At 35.5% G+C, this 21,962-nt stretch overlaps 2 protein-coding genes and 1 pseudogene across 5 annotated transcripts; 2 read left to right on the plus strand and 1 right to left on the minus strand.

The window, feature by feature from the left end:
• Positions 1-970: 970 nt before the first annotated feature.
• On the plus strand, positions 971-14,156 carry LOC103980994 (protein ACTIVITY OF BC1 COMPLEX KINASE 7, chloroplastic). The gene is made up of 18 exons (XM_009397558.3): positions 971-1,256; positions 2,071-2,668; positions 3,094-3,237; positions 3,704-3,829; positions 4,429-4,516; positions 5,537-5,630; positions 6,789-6,882; positions 6,975-7,029; positions 7,217-7,308; positions 7,818-7,988; positions 10,253-10,309; positions 10,431-10,514; positions 10,598-10,682; positions 11,419-11,480; positions 11,882-11,956; positions 12,281-12,385; positions 13,057-13,198; positions 13,830-14,156. The coding sequence occupies exons 2-18, from the start codon at positions 2,096-2,098 to the stop codon at positions 13,901-13,903; spliced, it is 2,121 nt and encodes a 706-aa protein (XP_009395833.2). The 5' UTR covers positions 971-1,256; positions 2,071-2,095; the 3' UTR covers positions 13,904-14,156.
• Positions 14,157-15,577: 1,421 nt separating this feature from the next.
• On the plus strand, positions 15,578-21,962 carry LOC103980995 (calcineurin B-like protein 3). 4 transcript variants are annotated; one of them, XM_009397559.3, is made up of 10 exons: positions 15,578-15,835; positions 16,553-16,636; positions 16,726-16,898; positions 17,062-17,144; positions 17,503-17,562; positions 18,240-18,348; positions 19,975-20,027; positions 20,660-20,740; positions 21,407-21,519; positions 21,596-21,962. In XM_009397559.3, the coding sequence occupies exons 3-10, from the start codon at positions 16,757-16,759 to the stop codon at positions 21,651-21,653; spliced, it is 699 nt and encodes a 232-aa protein (XP_009395834.1). In that variant the 5' UTR covers positions 15,578-15,835; positions 16,553-16,636; positions 16,726-16,756; the 3' UTR covers positions 21,654-21,962. The 4 variants fall into 4 exon arrangements, with proteins under 4 accessions (XP_009395834.1, XP_009395836.1, XP_009395835.1 ...); XM_009397561.3 differs by having other exon boundaries at positions 15,584-15,835; positions 16,726-16,880; XM_009397560.3 differs by having other exon boundaries at positions 15,596-15,670.
• On the minus strand, positions 20,382-20,520 carry LOC135637420 (U4 spliceosomal RNA; annotated as a pseudogene).

The raw sequence follows: 21,962 nt of genomic DNA on the forward strand, positions 1-21,962 counted from the left end.
TATATTTTTAGAAAAATCATCCAAAATTTTATTTATAAATAAATAAATAAAAAATATGAAAATTTAATTTTATTTAATACATTTTATTATTTAAAATATTAGTTTGATATTTTTTATACAAATTATAATATTACAATAATAAAAATCTTTATCAAGTAAGCTAATCGATGTCTAAATGAGATTTCGAACGGTATGAATTCTTGAGTACACTACAATCAAAATAATATTTTTGAAAAAATATTGACTAACACTATGTGATAGTGGTATATTACCCACTTACCATTGATTATGTATTGATTGGAATATTACCGAAGCATGCAGTGGGCATTCTATTTGATACATAAAATGCTTATTTATATTAATTTAATTTTATTTATGTTCTCTACTTTTTTATAAAAAAATATTTAAATATAAACAAATATATATTACCGAGGAATGACAAAATTGGATGGATAATAGTCCACTATCAAAAATTATATTGGGAAAAACCAATCAACATATTGTTTGATTATTCACGTTAATCACCTAAAAAACACGAGAACATATAACTAATCATAATTCATTCAGTTAAATATCTTCCACACATCGATATATCTATATATTATGGACTATATTTCTCTTCGAAATTGGGTGGCGGAGCGCAACTATTTAGCTACATATTGACATTTGATTAGGTACAACTATTTGGATTATTGTTAATTTTGCGAAGGAAATCACTTCAATTATTTGAGTTCTTAGAAATTTTTTGTTCACATCTTTCTCTATTAGACAAGTCGAGTGCTGTTTGTTCGTATCAGTCATATTTCATAGGAATCTTAGTCATATCTCTCTTAATTTAGCCCATTTCTTTTAATTAAAAATTGATCTATTTTAAAGAAAATTACAAAAGAAACTTATGATGAGCACAAACTCGGACTCGGGAATATAAATATCTGCACGAGAAGTTTATATGCCAAACGTATTGCTCATTTTTCCTGGAAAGAGTAGAGGCGCGCGGTCGAAGCAACAACCAAGCGGCCGCGCGGTGATCGTTCGACCTCAACTTCACCTTCCTTTTCTTCCTGTTCCTTTTGTCCTTTAGCCCACCACTGATCGAGTCTCTCACGCTTCTCGAGCCTCTCATGCGACATATTCAATTCCATCCTCTCGTCACTCTTCTCCTTGCGCACGAGTCTCGCGGGTCCCGGAGTCTAAATTTGCTTTTGCTCCGGTCTTTGGGGGCGAGAATCGGCCGATTTGGCCCTCTGGATTTGCAGGTGATTGGTCTTTGAGGGTCTCTCTCCCTCTGATTCTGTTATTCTTCCTGGCTTGTTTCTTTGATTCTCGATGTGAGTTTTTATGATTATCGATGAGTGGGGCACGAGGGTTTCGGATGGGGGATGGATGGTTTCGGAAGGGATAGATCGTGTTTTTCTTTTGGTTGGCGCGATTGTACTTGTTATGCAGGTTGCTCGGCAGGGAAGGATCGGGGTTTTGAGTGTCAGCTATATATGTTAGTTAAAGCTCATTTTTCCTCGCCTATGTCACTGGTTGCATCGATGCTGCACGAAGCTTATTTCTGGCTGTTGGATGATTTTTTTTCTTTTCATTTAGTTGCTATAACTAGCTTGATTACCCTGTGCCTTATAGAAGGTGTTGACCTCATTTCAACTTGGCATAATCTTTTTATTTGGTGATTAAAAAAGAGAAAAAAAGAAAAGAAATGGGAAGAGAAAGGCATGGCCTGCAAGATACTTTTGTGATTTATTGGCTATGGGAATTAAGCTCTTCATTTAGAAATCAATCACAGGTTCTCAGAATGCAGTTACAAATATGATTCTTTCAGAATCAATAAAAAGAAGATACTACCTCAAATATTTCTCAACAAGGGGAAAGGATCCATGCAATTAATCCAATAGTTGGGAACAGCGATTTGTCTTCTGTTTTTATTTTAACCATTATGACTTCTTTGCATGCTCTTGGTTGTTTTCCGTTCTGTTAGACATTAACTTTGAAATTGACTTTTTGTAGAAATGTTAACTATAAAAGTTCACACCATATTTATCGAGTTTAGTCTTGACCTCCGTGCAGGGCCCTTGAACAATTTTGTTCTTTGATGGCAACTGTACTGGCTTTAAATAGTTGCTATCATCGACACTTGGAACCCACAGATCAGCGGCAAGCACCAGAATATTTCAGTTTTTCAGGATCATTATCCAATTTGAAACTTGCAAAGTATGGAAAAGCGGTAAATGAATCCTTACCAACAAAGAGACTTCCATGGATCCTAGCAGAGGTGCGGCAGATTGAATCTGATAGGTATGGCACCAATGGAAGGGCTACTAAAATGATTCCAACGAAGGATTTGGTGACACATAGGGAATCTTCCCATAAAAAATCATTGTCGGTGAATGGTTCTAAGACTGCAGCTCGTGGTGCTAGTCTGATTAAGAGGGGAAACACATCAGGTCTGGTTAAAACTACAAAGAAGATGGAACCTAAAGAAATCCCCTTCACAGATGAGTTAAAAGTCTTACCTTCAGATGAAGGTTTCAGTTGGGCCAAAGAAAATTACAATTCCTGGCAAAGGACTGTAGACATCTGGTCCTTTGTGCTTTCTTTACGCTTGAGGGTCCTCTTTGACAATGCAAAATGGGCATATGTTGACGGATTCACAGAGGACAAGCAGGTGAGAACTATTGAACTCAAATAGATGCTCATATAAAGACTTAATGAAAGTGATGCAGTCTGAAAGTCTCAAAATTCTTTTCAAGTTCAGTCCTGCTTTGCATATCTGTTTATCAATTGCATAGATCAATTTAAATTGAAGCAATATTCCCAAGTCATATTGTTCTGATAAAAAAAGAAGAATCAAATTCAATATAATTTTTATTCTATTGACTGAAAGATTATTATATCCCTCCTTTAACATGTCAAATGTTGCTTTCTAAAGGTCCTTCAAGGATGTTCTCTTAATTGTTTAATAATATTTTAATGCCAAGGTTGCATGGTTTCTTTTTGCTTGTGGTTATGATTTGGTTGCTTGTATTTGAAAGTTCTAGTTTCTGCATATATATAAATATGTATTTATGAGTGATGCTTTCTACTGTGTAGAAAATCAGAAGGAAGAAAACTGCGTCATGGTTGAGAGAACATGTACTTCAACTTGGACCAACTTTTATCAAACTAGGACAGTTATCTTCAACAAGATCAGATTTGTTCCCGAGGGAGTTCGTAGATGAACTTGCCAAGCTGCAGGTACTGAATGGATGGTCTCTTCCTTTATCTTTGATGAATCTTTTCTAAATGTGCTTGTTGACTTTTATGACTTTGCATCACCGTATACCAGTTGGTTTTTGCATGGTTTGTGAAGTTGTATATGTATGTTCTACATATACACCAAATGTGCTTAGTTTGACTTCTGTTTTTTTATTTGTGTGAGTGCTTAATTTGACTTCCGTTTTTTTATTTGTGTGAGTTTACTGTTTTTTTCTCCTCTTCCTTCTTTTGGCAAGTAATTTAATTCAATTCTTTCTGAAAATTATTTGCAAGTGAGTCTTCTTGCTTGATGGTTCAAAGACTGCTTTTCATACTAATTGCTTTTTGAAGGTTATTTATTTTGTGATATGCAGCGGTACCATTTTTTAATGTGAAGGAATCTTTATAGTTCATGCAGATTTATTTCTCCTACATCCAGACCTTGAAGATTTGTGTGTTTATGCAGGATAAAGTACCTGCATTTTCACCTGAAAAAGCAAAAGCATTCATTAAGAGTGAGTTGGGTTGTCCCATTGAAGTATTGTTCAAGGAATTTGAAGACAGGCCAATAGCTGCTGCTAGTCTTGGTCAGGTGTTTGCTTTAATTAGTATTAATTATTCATTTTGCATGTAGGCATACTAGCTGTTCAAAACTGTGAACAAGAATAGTTAGTACTTAGTACATTAACAAGAATCGTGTTTCAGAATGTTGTTTCTCTCTTTGTGCTTTTTGTTCCTTTTTGTTTTGTGTACTCAGTGCCTTGGTTCATCTATGTCATATTAACTTGATTAAAATACCTTCAACTTCTATGCAGAACTAATTGGCAGACACATGGCATTTCTGTGCAGTAGATGGTTCTATCCTTTTCTAGCTTTTCTTATAGCTGTTAAGATATATATCTATATAGTGTGTCCATGTAAAGCATGGTTGCTTGTTCAAACATATTCTATTTTACTTATGCAATTTATCCAAAGTTGAAAATGTTGCAACTTTAAATGTCACCAAATTGAAACCTGTATAGACTGATCTTATATTATTGTCATCATATTATTTCACTATGTACGGTCTTCTCGCTGGTTATCAAGGCTATTGATATCGATCATTGATGTGTTATATTTTGTATATGTTTGAAGCAAGCACCACACTTGGATCCTTTATATATCTGATTTGACTTCCTTTATTTTCTTTAGGTACATCGAGCTATCCTTCATAGTGGTGAGCGAGTTGCTGTAAAGATTCAAAGGCCAGGGTTAAAGAAGCTTTTTGACATTGATTTAAGTAAGCGATCTAAATTACTGCCTGTTGTAATGATAATGTAACTAGGTACTTGATTATACTAGTGTGTTTGAAGGTAATTGTTCTTATGGACTACTTTTATATTTTATAATGTCTGTCTATCCTTCTGTCATATATTCATTATTTGCAGTAGGCAACTGTCCTACCCGTTGTTATAGTGCTTTATCTGTAGGATTTATTTCTTCTGGCACCAGACAACTCTAGCTCTATCTTTGTGACCATCACAATTAATTTTAAGTATCATCACAGAACATTAGCTCAAAAGAGATTACTTGGGCCCTCTGTCCTAGTTACAAGCATTAGTTGTTGATTATGGGCATTAGTTCATCATTTTGAGTTTTTTTAAAATCATTGTCATATAAATATTGTAAATATCTGTGCATTTGCGAGGTCATTATGAAGTTTCTTGAAAGTTAAAACAGGTTCAGTTATGGGACATTTTGGTAATAAAATGGGATGGATGCTTAAGTGCCTTTTCAAATAGACAAAGTCAGAAAGGCAAATGATAGAAAGTTAATTATTGTTTTCCATAATTATTGTTTATTATTTTTACATAAAGTTAATATGTAGATTGTAGACAATCAAATCCTTTTTTGGCATCAATGTTCTGAGAATAAGCACTTCGTCTTTTTTTTTTCTTTGCCTACTAATTAAAGAATATAAACTGAATGCATTTGGCTTTGAGTTGAGGCAAGTTATCTTTGGTAATTAATTTTGATTTTACTTTGACATATACTATAATTATATCTTGTGGTGAGAAAACTTACACTATAGTTTGACTTTTATGGATTTAACAGAAATCTTGCTCATTCTCAGAAAAGAGTTACTAAAAGGAAGACTGGTTTTTTAGTGTGCGAGCTATTTCATGTTTTTAGTGCATGTTGATCCAATATGAAGTAATGTGTTGCATAGAAGCACCCTAGTACCATGATGTATCGTGTAGTTTAGTTAGGAATATATTGACTGCAATTTTAATCACTTAAATCTACTGTTTGTTGTCAGGAAATCTGAAGCTGGTTGCTGAATATTTTCAAAGAAGTGAGACATTTGGAGGTCCTACAAGAGATTGGGTCGGTATATATGATGAATGCTCAAAGTAAGTAATTAAATTCACTGGTTCTCATTTGTCTTACATTTAACAATAGTATATCCATTCATTGGCTTCAATCCAATTCATACTGATATTTTGGGTTCTTTTTTGCTTTGTGTTGTATAGTAGGGATATTGTCCTACTAGTGGTAGGACATTGAGATATGCCATTAACCTCCTTAGACATGGTTAATATCGAATCTTAGGGAATGAAAAAAATAGGGACAAATCATTATTTTGCTTTTTTTTCCCCATCTTTGCTCCTAGCATGGACCCACTAGACCTGAAACTATACAGTGAAACATTAGTTGGTACAAAGGCATCTTTTTATATATCCAGAGGATTCTGTTCCATATATATATATATATAATTCGGCGACGTCGCCTCGTTTATATATATATATATATAAATTAATAAATATATATTTATATTTAAAAGATTATATATATATATATATATATATATATATATATATATATATATATATAAACACACATACATGCTTATTCTTGCTTGTTGTTTTGAGCTTGTTTATATTCATTTGCTAGAACAACAATGAGAACAAGAAGAAGCTGTCATCTCCCAACTGATGCTTAAAAAAGATGTGTGTAAAGATCAATATAGTTACTTTGAGTGGATGCCTTACTCTAAATTCTGTAAAGGATGTTCATTAGCTAGAATATCTGCAATAGCTAAGGTCACTGATCATCACACCACCAAGTCGACCCTTCTGCAGTTTGTAATGCAACTAATGCCTAATTTTAATTTGTTTGTGTTTGTCTTGCTATTTTGCTGGCTTGAAGTTCATGAAGGGAATAATGCATGTTTTGAATAGCTAGTCTTTTGAGTTCTGACTTTGGTGTTCAGCTAAAGTCCTGTAACCATCTTCTTGATTTGAGTTATTCTGGTTTTGCCTATTTGAGATTTGGCAGGTGTTATATGTATGTCAAAGAGAAAAGTTCATGCATGAAACATAACTTTCATTTCATATTGTTAAATCCTAAAGCATAGTTTTGTCACTTTATTTGACGAACTTTCACATCCTTTAAGCTTCGGAATGCTTTTGAATTTGCCACTGCTGTTTTTTCTTAGAGTGAGACTAACTTATTTCCAACTATGTTTTGATTACCTTGATCACCTGAGGTCTGCAATCCCATAATTTCAGGATCTTGTACCAAGAAATTGACTATATCAATGAAGGAAAGAATGCTGATAGATTTCGTCGGGATTTTAGAAACATAAAGTGGGTCAGAGTGCCTGTATGTCTCGTTGACTGCTAAACCTTTGCATTTAGCTGACAAACCTTTCTATGGGTCCTTGCCTCAATGCACATGTGTCTTTGAAATTGTAGCTTATCCATTGGGATTATACCAGTATGAAAGTCTTGACTTTGGAGTATGTTCCGGGTAAGTTTTTTCTCTGATTCTTTTAAATATCAGACAATTAGAAGCAGGTGTGGATGCACTTACTAGCATACTTGAGATGTAAACATGGATGTCATAATATAACAGACAATTTGTGGTGTCAAGCTTGAGTGGCTTTGATTTTTATTTTAAACCTAAATATGTTATTTTACTGTTTCTGTTTGAGTAGGTACAAAAATAAATAACTTGGATCAAATAGATGCATTGGGCTACAACAGATCTCTGACTGCTTCACGTGCAATAGAATCATACTTGATTCAGGTAGAAACTTTTGGTTTTGGTATATTCTGCGAATCACACTTATCACCCGTCTTTTTTTTTTTCACTTCCACATGTTTTCTGCATGGTATTTGTATCTCAAGCTTTTATTTTAACACATTGATTACTTAAAGGTCTTTAGGAAAAAAAATTCCACCCTTATTTGGGCTTCTTCCTAGTTATGATGCTTGTGCTCTTCTGAGTTAACTTAATAGCCAGATATGTCTTTTTTTTTAACCTGAAACATTCACTTAGATGTCAACTCTGTCCTGGTTCCTAGTATAGATTGCTGGTCTTGGAGCAGCAAGTGATAAAGCCAATCAGATTTACACTGACAACTATGCCTGTACTGTTTACTTGTCATAATTGTTCCTAAGCATTCTGAGACATGGTATTTTATAGGAATTATATTTTACATGGTTAATTACGAGTCCAGATGATTCTATTGTGCAATTGAACTGAAATACTGTTATTTCTTCTGTTAACATGCTGCTCTCTTTTGCTGATTCAAGATTTTGAGGACTGGCTTCTTTCATGCGGACCCCCATCCTGGCAATCTTGCTATTGACAAGGATGGGTCACTTATCTACTATGACTTTGGAATGATGGGTGAAATAAAATCTTTTACAAGAGAGAGATTGCTTGAATTGTTTTATGCGGTCTATGAAAAGGATGCAAACAAGGTATATGCTACTTTAAGGCAATGATATTATGCTTGCTATATGATGATACACAATGTCATCATGTGGGCTGTTTTCGTGTCTTGTTCTCACATGGCACAATTTCCTTTTTGTGTTCTATTCCATGTAATAACTTTAGATGCTAATGTCATCATGTGGGCTGTTTTCGTGTCTTGTTCTCACATGGCACAATTTCCTTTTTGTGTTCCATTCCATGTAATAACTTTAGATGCTCAATTTTAACTTTAATGAGTTGTCAAATTTGCCTTTTATAAGAAACTGTTGTTTAAAGTTTAAACTTTAAAAGTTGTTTGGCAGTGCACTATTTTATCTGCATTACAACGTTACAATTTTTTATCCCACATAACCTACTTCTATGAGATGGTACCCCATATAAACCACTATATATCCAAGATACCTTCAATCTTACCCTGCAATCTGCTTCTATTATATGGTGTTTCACTCAACTTTGGTTTGAATCTGGTTAGGTGATTGGTTAAGTTGCAAACATGGACAGAATGATCAAAAAAATTCGGATAAGGTCAATTTTTTTTCCCACTGTTGATAGATAGGAAAGCTTTAGATAACTTAGGTTTGGCAAGGGTATATCAGAAAGCAAAGGAGTCATTTATGCTGCTAGCCTGCTACAATATAATTCTACAGGTTTGGTGATGGAATCTGGCACATCTGCTCTTGTATCTTCTTCAAGATAATCTCAACTGCTGAAGGGTATAGGAGATAAGACCTGTCTGTGGTACACCTGCAGTTTTCCCTTGATTAGTTTAAGTCAAATAACAGATCACATTGGAGAAGAAATGATACCATTTATGAGAAGTTCTAAGGATTATGCATTTCTGATCATTTTTTACCACCAAGTTTAAAATTTAATGATATTTATATTTTATAAGTTTGTGCTCGAGAGAATATGGAAAATTGTGAGTTTGATAGGTATGATAAGTATATACTCTCCAGATAACTGAATTAATGTAGATACAAATTCGTGGTCATAGTTGCATGCAAGGATGTTAATTTCATACCGTAGTGATGTACCGAGCCTTGCTCGGTACAGTACATACCAATGTATCAAGCGGTATACCTAAAATAGGCATAAAACCCTCCAAAAATACCTAAAAAAAAATGGTTAGGTTATAGTTTTAGCAAAACTAATGTAAATTGGGTAAGAATAATGCCACATATTTTTTTCGGGTTTTGAGGAGTAGCCTTGTGCATGGTTCGTAATTTTAATTTGTTTTGGATCGTCCTTCCGTTAATATTGAATTATCTACAGAAAAAATATTTGAATTGTTAGATTATTTTATATATAACTTAAACTTTAAGATTCAAATGAATTAAGTAATCACATATGTAGATATACCTTATTCTACCACCAAAATGAATGACGAACCTCCACAAGTGGTGGATCGGAGTCCTTGATCCTATATATCTGTATATCAATATGATATGCTTGTCGGACTCAATCCTGAAATTGATCCCAAGATATAGTATATTGTTACAAAGTATGTCATTCGTGCATCAATGTGGTGATGGTTGTAGGTTGATCGTCGTGAATCACATGTGTCCGAGGCGGCTCCTCAGGCATGTATTGGTGAAACAGTGTGAGTGAAAATTAGACTCCTAAATTCGATACAATCCACTAATCATTGCTTTGTTGAGTTTTGGAGAGTAAAAATGTGAGAATAAGAAAGAGGTTGTAAGTAAAAATGAGTTTGAGAGAGTTAGAGTTTGAGAGTGAAATAGATTGAAAGGGGGGGGGGGGGGGGGGGGGGGGGAATGGGTTTAAAAACCTTTAGGATGCCTCCAATGGTCAAATTGATCGTTTGAAAACCAATATAAGTCTGTAATGGTCGGTTTCGACTGGTATCGCCAGATACATGTTGGTAACGGTTGATGGTACAGCCTTGTATCACCCGATATGGTACCAAAAATTTGGTACCGCCCGGTAGCAGGTGGTCCATATGCCGATAGACTGGCGGACTAGTACATACCAACCGTACCGGGCTGTATAGTATGAAATTGAAAACTTTGGTTGCATGTTTGAATGTCCACCAAGAAAATAATTTTGGGTGGCAATCTTCAATAAAGACTTCATATATACATTTTCAATAAAATTTAACTGTAATATCTGCAGATATTGACTAGTACTTTTAACTTAATCTCATAAAATAAGTGCTTCTAATATCAACAGATTTTGATTTGTTAGTCTTTTACTTAGTAATGTTCTTCCATCTAACAAGATCTTTATACAGGTTATGAAAAGTCTGATTGACCTTGAAGCACTCCAACCAACAGGAGACTTGTCACCAGTTAGTAAAACTTGCTATATTTTCCCTCTATTATAAGCATTAAATTCTTAATCAACTCCTTATTATGCAGTTCAATTATTGACATTGCATTTAAATGCTAGTAATTTTCGTGATTACTTAGGTAAGGAGATCTATACAATTTTTCTTGGATAATCTTCTGAGCCAGACACCCAGTCAGCAGCAGACTTTGGCTGCAATCGGCGAGGTGTGTATTCTTTGATAAGCAACTTATTAAGAAGTTTTAAATTTATTGCTGCGATAATAATATAATATTGATTGATTTTGTAGGATTTGTTTGCAATAGCAACTGATCAGCCGTTCCGCTTTCCTTCCACCTTTACCTTTGTCCTAAGAGCATTCTCAACTCTTGAAGGTGCAAATTTGGGCCCATACCAACAATTTTCATCGCCTCTATTGCTTTTCATCTGCCGTTCTCATAATTCTTATGATATTGTGACATCTTAAATCGATTTACTGTTCCTTTGTCATATAGTTGTATTAATTGCAAACTGAGTTACATGAAGGTGAGATAATTTTTTGGATGAAATAAGAAATAAACACCAGATACTGGAGCTTACTTGATCCGGTTCATAACATGAGATGATTATCTGCCAAAAAATGATCTTCTAATGCAAAATAGAAAACAAAATTACTTATCATCTTTTTATCATTCTCTTACACTCTACATTCTTATCAATGTTAAACAAGCAAAGATGTTAGTATCTTTCAGCTAACATTTGGTTAAGAATTTCAGGAAACATATTTCTGAAAATTCGAGTGCTTTTTCTTCTGTAGCAACTCATGTTGCTTAAGTTTGTGGCTGCTTTTAGTTGAAGGCTGATATTAATTGGTTTTACATTTGCTATTATTTTTCAAGCTGAAAAATTAATGGTGTGGTTGTGCTTATAATACATCAGGTTGTTGAAATGCCTTATTGGAAGTTTGAAGTTTGAATAAGGAATGAAACATTAATCATCTTGATTTTCAGAAATGTCTTATTGCTTTTTCTTCATTTTGCCTGTATTCTATAATCATCTAGTACTTTGGATATACCTTGATGACAGACATGTATACTCTTTTATCTTCTTACTTGAATCATGTTTTTGCAGGTATAGGATATACATTGGATCCAGACTTTTCCTTTGTGAAGATTGCTGCACCATATGCTCAGGTAGAAATATAACCAACTTTCACATTTCACAGTCTCGAGTATCGATTTAGCTCAACCCAGAGTTTGCCGCAAGCTTTACAAGAATCTCTGTGGCACTCTCCATATACATCAACTTCCTCATTTGAAATTTTTTATGAAGTCAGGGCACTTATCTCTGTAGGAACTATTATACCTTGGCTTCGTTAGTTCCTTACTTTTTCTTATTTTGCATGTTTCCTGCTCTCTTATTTGCTCAATGCTGTCTTCATCATTCCTGAATTTACTTAATTTCCTTTTGAATCTTTCCATTTCTTCACTTATATTCTTTTTCTCTTGTTTAAATTTCCCTTTCTATGTGCTAAGCTCACACCTGTTAAACCTTATTCTCATACCTGTGCTGTATTATTGTTTTGAAACTTCAGGAATTACTCGACATAAAACAGAAGCAACGTGGTGGGTCACAGCTAGTTCAGGAGATAAGAAAACAAGCTAATGATGTATGGATTTCAGCATGTTGTTCTTTATTTTGAATGATCTTATTGAATATTGCTGAATTTTGTTTGTGTGATGGGATTTCTTTGTTACTATATTCAGTTTCTTCTGTTTTGATCCTGATAACCATGCAAATGGTTTGTTTTTCTGAAAGAAGTTATCATTTAGATTTACTACCACAGTTTCATATTTAGTTTAGTTCTGGTGTCCCTTTGAAGAATTATGCCATTTCGAACCATTAACCATATGTTTCAGTTCCTAATGTAGTTCAGTTGTGAAAGCTATGCAGGATTTTCTGAAGTCAGTCTAATTTATCTCACTAAATGCAGGCTAGAGATTATACAATATCAATGCCATACAGAATACAGAGAATAGAAGAGTTCATGAAACAACTTGAGTCGGGAGATTTAAAACTTCGCGTCAGAGTACTTGAGGTATCATTATACAGTACTAGTAAATTATTGAGTTGAAATTTATCCTATTTTAACAGAGAATGTTAGGAATGCATGTTTTTTTTAGCTCAAAACATGAGCATGAAACAATGGGCGCAGCAGTCATAGAGTTGTTTGCGCAATAACTTGTGGCATTTGCATTCTGGAGACTTGTGACATTTGCCTCCCCAGATTAACCCAGTTTATGTCCCTGCTCTTTGAAGAATGGCAAAAACATGATTCACTGAAAAGGACCAGATTGTTAGACTATTCTTGTGTAGTCTTTATATATTCTTGAATCTGAATGTGTGTAGGCAAAAGAAGGAACTATTTGCTGGAACATAATGTTAACAGTAGCCACATTGTACCTTAATTTCCTTCTAAAAGTAATCACAATAATGATGTGGAAAAAGAACTAACAGAATTAACTGTTACTTCTGCTTTGAACGCATGTAAATCACCTCTGTGGCTTGTTTACTCGTTAACTTGCATGCCAGGAAGTTTACATGTTATGATTGCTACCTTTGGTACTTTGCTGATGTGGCTTTTAATGGCATTTTTATAGTAATGTCAATGTTCTTTTTTCCCACTAAATTACAAACTTGCCTTCATATATTCTTTTAGCTGTTACATGTGACACTCGTGTGTTAATCATGATATTGTCATTCCTCCAGTCTGAAAGAGCTGCAAGAAAAGCCTCAGTGTTGCAGATGGCTACCATGTATACAGCTTTAAGTGGAACTTTGCTGAATGTTGGCGTCACATTGAGCAGTCAGGGAAACCAAACAATCGCAAATGGATCATTTATTGGTGCTGGTAAGTGGTTGATTAACTTGTTAATAAAATAATATTGTTTAATTGAACCTGTATTCAAAATATGAAATATGTCATTTTAAACTATATTAGAATCTCCATGGATGCAAGTTATCTTGCATTTGGAGCTTAGACTTTTTTTTCAAGTCACATGCATATTTGATGCAGCTAGCAGACCTGGATACATGAACAAAAATATGCACGATGATATCCGTAGTGGTTGTATGATGCTGTTTCCTCCTTTGTTTGAACTCTAGTTCTTTCTCTCCCATTCCAACATGTTATACCAGTCCACTTCAGTGATCCTACCCACTTGTCCATCCAGTTCCTATACTCCTCTTCTGGACAACCCTTCTCCACCATCCCTGTATTCAGCAGTCTTTACCAACCAGGCCTAGATCATATCTAAGAAGCTGACTCATCACTCAACCTCCACATGTTTATTTATCATAGCATCAGTAGCAGATGAATGAGTTTAGCTTACCTACTCAGATGAATGAATTTTGAGTAAAAAAGCCTTCGACTTGACTACCTAATATGCTCCACTGCCTTATTTATTTCGTGAATTCACCGTTCAAGAAGGTTTATCTTCATAAAATTTGTTTTGATTCAGTGCCCATTTCTGAACATGCAGGTGTTTTCCTGGCTTTATTACTCAGATCCATGCAAAGAGTAAAAATGCTCGACAAATTCGAGAAGATGCTCTGATGACTGGTCTGGTCCTGGATACATTTAGATGATGTTGGATAAAATCAATATGAATGTTAAAGGATTAGTTGTACACATCATGCCCACTGGGGCATTAATTGATGAATATTACATTGTAATTGTCATCAGGCATTAATTATACACGGAAGATTCAGAGAAAACCAATAATAGAATGTACCAAGATGCTTGATACTGTTCAACTGTACATGCCTTAGCTGAGAAGAGCAATAATTCACATTAGCTTTTATCTTCATAGTGCAAAGTTATTTATTAGGAGCGGTAGGCTTTTCTGAATCTAGATTTTATTGCCAGGTCTGAATTCGTTGTGAGAGTATAACTAAATACATAACACACTGTTGAGGCCTCTCTCTCTCTCTCTCTCTCTCTCTCATTGTGATATATAATACGGTCCAAGATGAAAGGAAAACAGGTGGCAATTCTTGCGATACAAACTAATCCAACCTACTCCACGTGACTGCTAGTTTTATGACAGTGCCACTGCCACTGCCACTACACAAGACATGGAAATGTCTTGTAAACCACAAACGTTCCAACCTACATGTACCATACACCCTTACACGCATTATACACTGCAACCATATAATAGAATTAAAAGGCGACACATGCACTATGCTCCGACAGCGACTCTGCGTCCGGAAGCTTGCATACACAGCGGAAGCGGTCCGCCTGCTGGGTCATGCCGGGGCTCCGTACACCGGCGTCCTCGGAGCCATCGTCGGCATGGACAAGCACACCGTCACCATCATCTCTTTCTCCTCCTCGGGCCTTCGGTCCACTTTCCATAACCACGACAGTGCCGGACTCGTACCGGGTGCGTAGCTTAACCACTTTCACCCTATCCTCCGCCTTCCCCTCCCTCTTCTCCCCCGTGGGAGCGCCTCCCATGGCGCGCGCTCCTCCCCCTTCGGTGGCCAACGCGAACTCCGACGCGGCGGTGCAAGCTGGGGTTGGAAATCTATGCACGGGCGACCGACGTAAAGGCAAAACCTGGATGGTTGCGTGGCTCATGCCGTAGGCGCCCACGTGGCTGCCGGAGTCAAACGCGCCGCCCCTGGGTTTTCCCGGTATGGTTTCCTGAAGCACGAGAACCCTAATCTAAAGCAAATGCAAGGAGCATTCTCTCAGTAACATAAAAAGGCCAATCAAGGATGAAATGGTATCACCATCACGTAAATAGACTTGAAGACAAGCCCGCCTATAGATCCACCAGAGCAAAGAAGGATATCAAGAGATATCTTTCTGACATTCGAAGATATTAATATGAAGTACATCATATAGTTGCATGCTTGCTCAAACGAAACAGAAGCATAAACCTATTAAACCCTCTTCAGCATTCAGCTATTCATCCAACACTGCGATAAGAACTACTAACAATCGCGTGGGGGCCCCATACGCCGCTCTTGTCGGAGGGAACAAACAGATGGAGACCGCTTATCCCAAAACCAACAGCTTCCGATGAACCGGGTTCTTGTAAAACGGGTTTGGGTCTGAATCCGACATAGCAATGTCAAATACAATAATCCTATTTCGAATATTTTTGGAATAATTTAATATTGCCTACCGGTCATAAAATGGATGAAGCAAATAAAAGCTTTTCTCGCCCAAAAAATCGTCGGATAAAAATAATAAAAATGCGAAATAATAATATTATTATATCGGGCGAGACACGCACCCGATGTTTTTGGAGGCTCCTTCTTGCTTCTCGAATCTACTATGGCATCGTCTCTCATGCCCTGATCGATCCCGGTAACTTCGCTCGCTCTCTTCACCTCGCCTTCTACTGATTACTTGCGATTGTTCGGTGTCAGTTCTTCTGGTTCCGCTTGTGCTCGGAAATCAATTGGAACCCCGGTTTGTCTCGATTGATTGGAGTTGCGAAGAGGACGATCGATACAGTCGGCTTGGGATCCGGTAACTTTTTCTTTGTTTCGCCTTTTCGGATCCGTGGATCTTCGATAACATAGAGGATTACAGGGGTTCCTGTTCCTGTAGGGTTCGTTGATTTCTTTTTATGTGTGTTTTCGGTTTCGTTGTGTTAGGTTTGATTATAACTTTGACGGGGATGCCCTTATTAGCTTGAAAATCTCGTGATTTTGCAGAAAGCCGATGATATTTTGGAGTAGATTAAATTGTTAATAGGAGTATGACGAGATGAAATTTAATGGTATATCTATTTATTTTTTGCCATGAATTTGAAATAGAAGATATTTTCTTTGGGAATTTGATGGAGGAAAATAAGGAAATGTAGATTATTTTTATAGGGATCACAGCGAAGGTTATATTCGGAGTTCCTATGAAGGTCAGATTTGATTATCATCTTTTTCTTAGTGGTAGCATGTCAATGATCAGCGTGTGATGTTGATTAATCGGTGTTTCGATGTCCGTTTAGTTTCATTAGAACATGCTCTAGACTCTAGCTCATTCTAAAGGTTCATCTCTTGTTGCTTTTCTATTGCCTGCTTCTCATTATTTTAGGAATCTGCCTCTCAAATCGTCAAACGTAGCCAATATAAATGTGTCCGTTTATTTTGCTTTGCTCCCCTGATATTACATACTTCCTGTAGCTTGTTAGACTAGCATTTTTTTAATGCAAGTTTACCTGCTAACTAAATTTCTTTTTTTCCTCAGATTAATTATTGGATTACACTTTGTGTTGTCTTTGGTACGTTGCATGTGAGTTTGAGCCAAAGGACAACATAAAATGTGGAAAAGGTTGTTCTATTGAAGATGTACTTGGCACTTCCACTTTGCTTAAGGCAGCATAAAACTATATAATTCATATTCACACCACCAAAATGCAGGTATGGAGTGTGATAACAAGCGGGAAATATCATGTTGCAGTGCTTAGAATGGCTCAAGCATTTTGTTGCTATACTAGGGAAGTGCTGTGATCTTGACTGGTACAGTCAGTCAAAAAGCCTCATCGATCCAGAACGGTTAGCCAGGGAAACAGTGTGTAAGTTGACAATTGACTGTGAGTTGCCCATGTTTGCTACTACCTCGTACCTCTCTATCCTGTATTATCACTGTTGCTTGTGGGTCAGACTTGAATGGATTTTAAATATAGGTGGTATTTTTTTCCTGTTGTATTTATTATTCATCATTCCCAGCTGAAGTTCCACTTGATCACTCTGCAGTTAGTGTAAGTGAAATAGAAGCATTATATGAGCTATTCAAAAAGATCAGTAGTGCTGTGATTGATGATGGGTTGATCAACAAGGTAAGGCACACTAATTGTTTTTATTTAATAAATTCAACATTATGTTTGATAACTCCTAAATGTCTATCCAATTCATATCTTTTGTTAGATCTGTAGTGTCACTCCCTATGAATAGTTGAGACAAATTGAGTCATCCACTCTTCTTAATTGGCAAAGGCATCCTATTTCTTTTGCCAACCACTATGTTAGGAATGATCCAATACAGAATGAAATCAAATGTTCATCTATTTGGTTAATTTTAAATTTTGCATTGTAGCTTTGTGTGGTTTTATAGTTAATTTCCAGTTTCAGTTTATAAGATCTCATATCTTCAAGATAAATCCAGTGTTGTTAGTATACTTCTTTCACCATCATGCAGGAAGAATTCCAGTTGGCACTATTTAAGACTAAAAAGAAGGAGAGCTTATTTGCTGATCGGGTATTTTTGTCGCAACCTTTTCCCTTTTTTTTCATTCTTACATGTGTGTCTTGATTTGATTTACATTATTACCTTTTTGATGCCATAATTGGCACATAACTGTGTTTACACATATCAGCTGTGAGAACTTGCTCTATATTAGAAGGAAAGAAAGTCACATACTATCTTTTCTTGAATATTGGTCTCATGCACAGATATCATTCATTGCTTTGGGGGAAAGCTCTAGACTTTGTGGAGAGAATCTTTTTTTTTCTTTTTGGAAATTTAAGCATTTGGTGTTGTTTGCAACTTTTGTCTTTCTTTTTTTTTGTTTGCAGGTTGTTTTCTGAATTTTATAAAGCAACTTCATGTTTGTAGGACAAAGAAGAGGGGGAAAAAGATGGGTGATTTATGTGTTTGTAGTTAGGTCAACAATCTCATGATTCATGGATACATTGTTCCTTTTTTCAGAAACTGGGAGTTGTTGATTCCAACTATTCCATTAGAAAAGAAATGTTTTGAAACCATCGAATGACTAGTTTTTGGTCAATCAGTGAACAAAAATATTGTTAAATCCCTTGGTTATGTGGGGTCTTCTTAAGGTCCAGTCTCTTGGCAGCAAATTGGTGGTTACATTTTAGAAATAAATATGATGGTTTATGAACTGTGAAAAAAATTGAATTTCACCAATGTTGCAGGTGTTTGATTTATTTGACACAAACCACAACGGAATTCTAGGATTTGAAGAGTTTGCACGTGCTTTGTCTGTGTTCCATCCAAATGCTCCTATTGATGACAAAATTGATTGTAAGCCAAGATGTCTGCTTGTCTTCTACGATCTTGTAGGATGTTATTATTGATCACAGAAGGCCAGATTGATCTGTTGTCTTTCCATTATTGTTTTTTATTATTGTATCAATTATAGTGTTTATTGGAAACATCGTGAAAGCCTATGTTTGCAGACACATGATTTATAATTTTGTTCTTACATGTTGCATGTGAAATGTTTATACACCCATATACATCTATGTCTGCATTCCAGCAGGAAGTTATCTAAATATTATTTGCATATATGTTTTGTACACTTAATATACCTTGTAACAAGGTTTGCCGTTTTGGGTAGCGGACCCATCTCGGCAATCTGTCTGATTGGTACATAACAGTCAGTACCGGTGTACTAACACATAGTATGCCAGTATATGTCGGTGTTCCGGTGTGGAATTAAAGGAGGGAGAAGAGGAAGGGGCAGTGGAGGAACAAAGGAGGAAGAAGAAAGAAGAGGAAATGGTGGTGGAGGAAGAAGAAGCGAAGTAGCAGCGGCAGCATACCTTAGGAAGCAACTACAGTGATGAAGCGGTAGCAGCATCATACGTGAGAAGAGGGCTTGTGTTCGCGAGCCCTTTTTTTATTATATATAATGCTGGGTTGGATAGGACCCCACCATTATTATTATTATTATTATTTATTTTAATCGGACTGCTCTAAATGGGGGTGGTCTGTGTATCGACCCATGCTTGGACCTGTATGTATCGTACCATTTCGGTGGTACAACAGTCCTTGCCTTGTAATATGTTATTATCATATATATCCCTTAATATGCTTTTGGTTGTTTTATACACACACACACACACACACGAGTGTTTGTGTGTGTGTGGAAGAGTGAATATGCAGATAATACACAACAATTTCTAAAATCCAACATGTGAAGGAATGTAAATATACAGGCCTGCCAGGTATAATTATTACGGCCACTATTTGTCAAATTAACTTCCATCCGATGATTCATTTGACTCTTTAAGATATGTGTTACTTGAGATTCTATACTATTTTTGATACAGCTATTTCTTAAAAACATTTGGTCAACTTAGATCCTTCGGCACCTTTGTGAAGTAATACTTCTGAGCTTTTCTTTCTGATCTGCCATTGAATCATTGCTACTTAAGTTTTTTTTTTCTTTTTCCACTAATGTAGATTTTCTATACATTTTCTAAAGGAGGAAATCATGAATGCTTGAAACATAAAGAGCAGCATTAATTATTGCAGCTTCTCTTTCTTTAACATATATATTTTTTAAAAAAGGACTTGTTAATGTCAATTGCATATGCAATTTATTAATAGATGATCTTGGTCTAATCCCATATTGATTTCATGTGAACTTAACAAATTTAATTTTGGCCAACATAGGTTCTAGTCTGTTTTATGACATTTGTCTACTTCTAATCTTGTTCCCGATATCGAAATATGCAACTCACATAATATATATTGCTTATTGCATATTAATTTTTGACCAATGAAGGTTCGTGATTGATATATGCAACTCCAATGATATCTCATTTTTTATTAGTCTTTTTTTTAATTACACTCGAACATATCACCATGGTAGGTTCGTGATTGAAATATGCATCTCACATCATATTTCATTTCTTATTACAGTTTCTTTCAAACTATATGATCTCAAGCAACAAGGTTTTATTGAAAGGCAAGAGGTAACAATAAATGTGAATAGTTGTTTTTATTGCATGTACATGTGTAATTCTTATTCTTGGCTTTACCCATGATTGGAAGTTTACACTTTTATTAATATGGCGAATAATTAGCATCAAACATTTTTTGGTTTTTGTCAAGCATGGACAGTTTCAGTTTCAATATATTATAAAGAAAAGTTTAGAAAAGCGGGACTAATTGAGAAAAATGAAAGAAGATAAATTTTATATATAGTGTTTTTAATATGAAATCTACTTTGATTTTATTTTTTAAAAAATATTGGAATAGAGATATATAAAGTTTTGTATCCAATTTCTAAAAACTTATGATTTTTACAAAACCTCCCTTAAATATACTAAAATTATTTAAAATTATAAATGAACTCGATTAAATTGAGAATGTGTTCAGTTGATCTCAAATTCAAGTTTTCAACCAGCAATTGTCGCACCATGGTTATAACCTCACTGGTTGCAACATTTCCCCAAGCACAAAGATGATTTCTATCACAAGTTGTGCTAGCTTAGATGGCAACATATTTTCCATTGTCAATATGGAGTTGATATCTTCATTTCTTGTTACAACTGCTTATGATATTAACTTTGATGAATTTCTGTTTGCATTTTATTTGGTCCAGGTGAAGCAGATGGTAGTGGCGACACTTGCTGAATCTGGAATGAATCTTTCAGATGATGTCATAGAAAGTATCATTGATAAGGTTGACAATCAAATAGTTAATTTTGCACATGGCCTTTACCTGCTAGATTTGTTCCACTTAAATCTTTGCTATATTTCGTTTTTGCTCATGTTTCTTGATGGCTGCTACTATCTAATATGCTATAGGCATCCTTCATACTAATTTTATTAACTTATTACTGGTAGATACTAAATTTGCCATCAACTTTTCCGCTATTACAAGCCTGATGGCTAACAAACAATTAGCAGCACAGTTTCAGTTAGAGCATTTGAAAATTGGAAAGATGAGTTGGTGGGATGGAAATAAGTTCTTCAATCACCAATTATTTAGATTTTCTGAATTGTTTTTTCTGCAGCTTCTATACCTTAAGACGCAGGCCAACTGGCCAAGTGTTTTAGGTGTTGTTATTTATAACCTTTTTCATTGTGTCCCATTTTCCTTTTTATTGTAGCTTCTTTGGCCATGTGAATATTTTTGGCATTCGAGTTTTTTTTTTTTTTTTGTTGATGAATCTGAGCGGGATGTGTTTTATGTTAGCAATTTTCTGAAACAAAAAACAACAGTTAGTCACTATCAACTGTTTGGCATTCATAATTATCGTTGCTCTTTCAGTTCATGTTTCATGCTGCTGCGTCTATTTTGAGAGAGTATGTCCCTCAAGAAATTTTCTCATTTATTTCTATGCAGACTTTCGAGGAAGCTGATACTAAGCATGATGGGAAAATAGACAAGGAAGAATGGCGCAGTCTTGTCCTGCGGCATCCCTCTCTCTTAAAGAATATGACTCTCCAATATCTGAGGTATCTAAGATTCCAAGTAGTTGAATATTCTCTAGTGATGATGTAAAAAAACTCAAAGTTGCATTTCTTGAAACAGGGACATCACGACGACGTTTCCCAGCTTTGTCTTTCACTCTCAAGTCGATGACACGTAGGTTCTTTACTTCAACCTTGGGAAATAAAGGCTTTTCCGTATGGGCTTGCTTGCACAGTCTGCCGCATGCTTCTTTTCTCGTGTACATCATTCAGGAGAATGTTATCCAAGTTGGGAGTTTGGTGGATTTCCTAGGACTTCTTTCTAGGATGATCTGATACTTGTGTTCCTCCACTTTATTTCCTTGATGGTGCCACCAGGATGGTAGGGATGGGAGATCATGTTTATTTTCCTGGATTGCAAAGTCTGCGGGAGATCAAATGGTTTCTTGTTACCAATTTAGAGTGAAAGGTATTTAATCTTAACCTCA

Source organism: Musa acuminata, chromosome BXJ3-4 (genome assembly GCF_036884655.1).
Source record: "Musa acuminata AAA Group cultivar baxijiao chromosome BXJ3-4, Cavendish_Baxijiao_AAA, whole genome shotgun sequence".
NCBI lineage: Eukaryota > Viridiplantae > Streptophyta > Magnoliopsida > Zingiberales > Musaceae > Musa > Musa acuminata.

Coding starts and splice junctions, on each gene's coding strand:
- LOC103980994 (XM_009397558.3), top strand. CDS start 2,096: ATGGCAACTGTACTGGCTTTAAATAGTTGCTATCATCGACACTTGGAA. Junction 5,631..6,788: donor ATATATGATGAATGCTCAAA/GTAAGTAATTAA, acceptor CCATAATTTCAG/GATCTTGTACCAAGAAATTG. Junction 7,309..7,817: donor TAGAATCATACTTGATTCAG/GTAGAAACTTTT, acceptor TGCTGATTCAAG/ATTTTGAGGACTGGCTTCTT.
- LOC103980995 (XM_009397559.3), top strand. CDS start 16,757: ATGTTGCAGTGCTTAGAATGGCTCAAGCATTTTGTTGCTATACTAGGG. Junction 17,145..17,502: donor ATGATGGGTTGATCAACAAG/GTAAGGCACACT, acceptor ACCATCATGCAG/GAAGAATTCCAGTTGGCACT. Junction 17,563..18,239: donor AGAGCTTATTTGCTGATCGG/GTATTTTTGTCG, acceptor CCAATGTTGCAG/GTGTTTGATTTATTTGACAC.